General features: G+C 39.7%; 1 protein-coding gene across 3 annotated transcripts in view; it reads left to right on the top strand.

Annotated features, from left to right (window-relative positions):
- Window positions 1-3,128, top strand: part of CDH8 (cadherin 8) — a 162,314-nt gene that overhangs the window by 104,488 nt on the left and 54,698 nt on the right. For all 3 annotated transcript variants that reach the window (XM_031063641.1, XM_031063640.1, XM_031063642.1), the window contains exon 8: window positions 824-960. In XM_031063641.1, the coding sequence (XP_030919501.1) occupies window positions 824-960 (137 nt within the window). The remainder of the gene's footprint in view (window positions 1-823; window positions 961-3,128) is intronic.

Raw genomic sequence — 3,128 nt, 5'->3', positions numbered from 1 at the left:
CAATTTTGTCATTTAGTTTCTTTTCACGAAGAATTCATTAATAAAATAACTCTGTGCAAATGTACAAACATAAAAGCTTTCTGGAGATCTGGACCTGAGCTTTAAATCATCATCCTGCTTAATGCACCGTTGGAGCAATCCACTGCAGCTCTGGCTCCCTGCTTGGGCTGCAGATTTACCTGGACATTCACATTTGCAAACTCTGACTACCTGTCAGATGGAACTTGTTTGGTTAAAAATCAGTGATGTCAACCCAGAGAAGAATCAAGCCTCCAGCATTTGCATTGTTTTATAGGAAAAAATGATGATTTACTCTGCTCTGCCCATGGAGCTGCTTGAACCATAAGCAAATAATGTGCTTGGTGAATCGTTCATGCTTCGTTAATCTGAAATTTATTGGTAAAATAATATTATTCAGCCCTTTTTTAAAATAACCACAAAGCCCACCACTTTTGTGGCTTAATACATTACTGTTGAAATTATCATCAGTTACTGTGAAATACCATAGAAGCTGTCCAATAAACGTGATGGATTGTGTAATTAACTCTTGATCAGCAGCGTTTTTCAGAGATGCTACCCAGTGAACCTGAGGGCACTTTACGACCTTCACACTGGGTATACAGCTAATTACTCCTTGGGCAATAATTATTAAGTTTTTTTAGCATCAGTTTGTCATTTTGTCTTGTAAATTATTATGCTATTGAGCTTCTCAATCCATTTGGCTATAAAACTGCAGCTCTCAGAGGGCTCCCTAAATTGTCTGTGTGACTGTATGGATTACAGCAACTTCATTAAGTAGATTACAGGGATGTCTGTTTTGCAGGTTTTCCATTGATCGCCACACTGACCTTGAGAGACAGTTCAACATCAACGCAGAGGATGGGAAAATAACTCTGGCAACACCCCTGGACAGAGAAACCAGCACGTGGCACAACATCACTATTGTAGCCACTGAAACCAGTAAGTGTTTGTGTACTCTGACTGTTCTGTTGGGTTTATAATTGATTTTAACACTGCAAACTTTAATAATTCAGTAAAAGAAAATGTATTGGGTGTTCAAGTTAGAGAATTTTGGAAAGAAAACTTAATTTTTGTGCAAGCTCCATTTCTTTTAGTTTTCACAACAGCATTTTTTTTCAGTGAAAATGGCAATAGATATTCTGAAGTGATAGATGAGTACATATGTACAGGGTATGCAGGGTAAATGTTAAAAAATGGTTTAAAAAGCCCAGACCTAAGCCTTATAACTAGCTCTATTAAGACAGAAAAAATTAAAACTTTGCTATTGTCGAAGTAAATTGAAGGCTCAACCCAGACGTTCTTAATTCTGAGTGCTATTATGTTTCAGAGTCATAAATGATTAAGCACAGGGGTAATGTTGCATGAAAGTAGTGCTGTTGGATACATATGGATGAGTTTACTCACACCCAGCTCTCAACAAGAACCTGCATTGTTCAGGTCCACAGAGCCCCGGTGGCTGCTCCGCGCACCTGAGTCAGGAGAGCTGCCCTGCCTGGCAATACGGGTCAGAGATTTTAATCAAGGAGAATTCTTAATTAATTTGGAGCTGCTGACAGGATGGCACACGACAGTGGAATTTATTATTCATATTAGCTCTGTATTTTAGACAATGCATGTGACACAAGAGTATTGAGGCAAAGGAGCAGGTGGGGAAGCTGGGGCTGGCGCCCTGTGCCGTGTCCTGAACTGGAACACAGACCCTGGAACCCTCTCTGTTCTGCACTCAGTGTGCAGCAGAGCCCATTGTGCACACACTGGAGCCAGCCCTGCAGGAATATCTCTCTGCAGAGCCTGGTGACCAGGGCTGCTCACATCCTGCCTGATGTCCTGTTTGCTTTCCCCCAGATCTCTGCTTTGAAGGATACAGCATTATGGTACAGAGCATTTGAAGCTCAGTTTCATGGTACTATAGCCATGAACATAATAAATTGGGGATAAAATATGCTTATTTGGCCCATTTTTGTTGTCTAATCTTTCCTGTGGTACTTGTCAGCAATGAAAAGAGATGGGGAAGACTGATTTGGTGATCAAAATCTGAATTTATTGTGGACTACCAATGATTATATACTGTTTTAGGGAGACCAGTAATGTTTACTACAATGATTAGGTTAAAATCACACACACAAACTTGTGCATATTACATCATCTCTTGCTTGCAGAGTTTAATGAACTTTTCTTTTTCTGGTAAACCAATCTGATTGAATCTTCTTTTAATCCTCAAAGTTCTCTTTGCTCTTGCCAAGGCATCCTGTTATCAAATCTCTTATGCTCACCAGGTCCAAAGTCCATCATCTGTCTTGTGCCCCAATATCACATTATTGTGATTTCCAAACTAAATCTATTTGGAATCCATGACACAAGGGAAAGGTGGGTCTGGGTGTGAACTGAGCTCCCAACTTCCAACCCTTGTACCCTGTGTTGCTCTGACCCACCTCAGGAGTTTGGGGGTTTCATTGCCAGCGGTGCCAACAGTGCCCTGTCACTGTGCCATCTTGCAGCCAAACAATACTTTGATTGAATTAGCAGAAATGCTTTCTGCTTGCAGGGAAGCACACGAGGAAGGAAAGGAAGGTGTGGTTTCATCAAGTACCCTTTTCCCACTTAATATCTAACCAGTTAATAATTTTAATGTTTTTAAAGGAGAAATATATAAAATGTCCAAACTAATTTTCTCCGATCATGAGATTTACCAACAGCATGGAAAGCAGAATTATTAGTTTGTGATCCAACACTCCAGACATTGGAATAATAAGATGTAAAGTGAAGTCATTTTACAATTTGTTTCCTCCAAAAAGTTAAAAAGGAACAAGATAAAAGATAAAATTTTGCAAGACACTCCTCCAGTTCAGTTTTATATCCCCTTTACTTGTGTGTGTCAGAGCACAGCTGCCAGAAGTGCACTTTACTAAGCCACACAAGCATGAAGTCTGCCTGTTGCATTTTCAGTTTTTTGAAACATAATTATACTCGAGAATTTTGTAAGAAATCAGCCTTGTCATTAGACTTCATGGGAGCCTCAGCATCTACTGCTATTGTAAAATTGCCTCTTATCAGACTGGCTATGAAAATAATAATGCCAATCTTGTTCTAAGCATTTGTGTTCCTGC

Source organism: Geospiza fortis, unplaced genomic scaffold, assembly GCF_000277835.1.
Source record: "Geospiza fortis unplaced genomic scaffold, GeoFor_1.0 scaffold359, whole genome shotgun sequence".
NCBI classification, from domain to species: domain Eukaryota; kingdom Metazoa; phylum Chordata; class Aves; order Passeriformes; family Thraupidae; genus Geospiza; species Geospiza fortis.
This window is presented reverse-complemented; position numbering and strand designations above follow the sequence as displayed.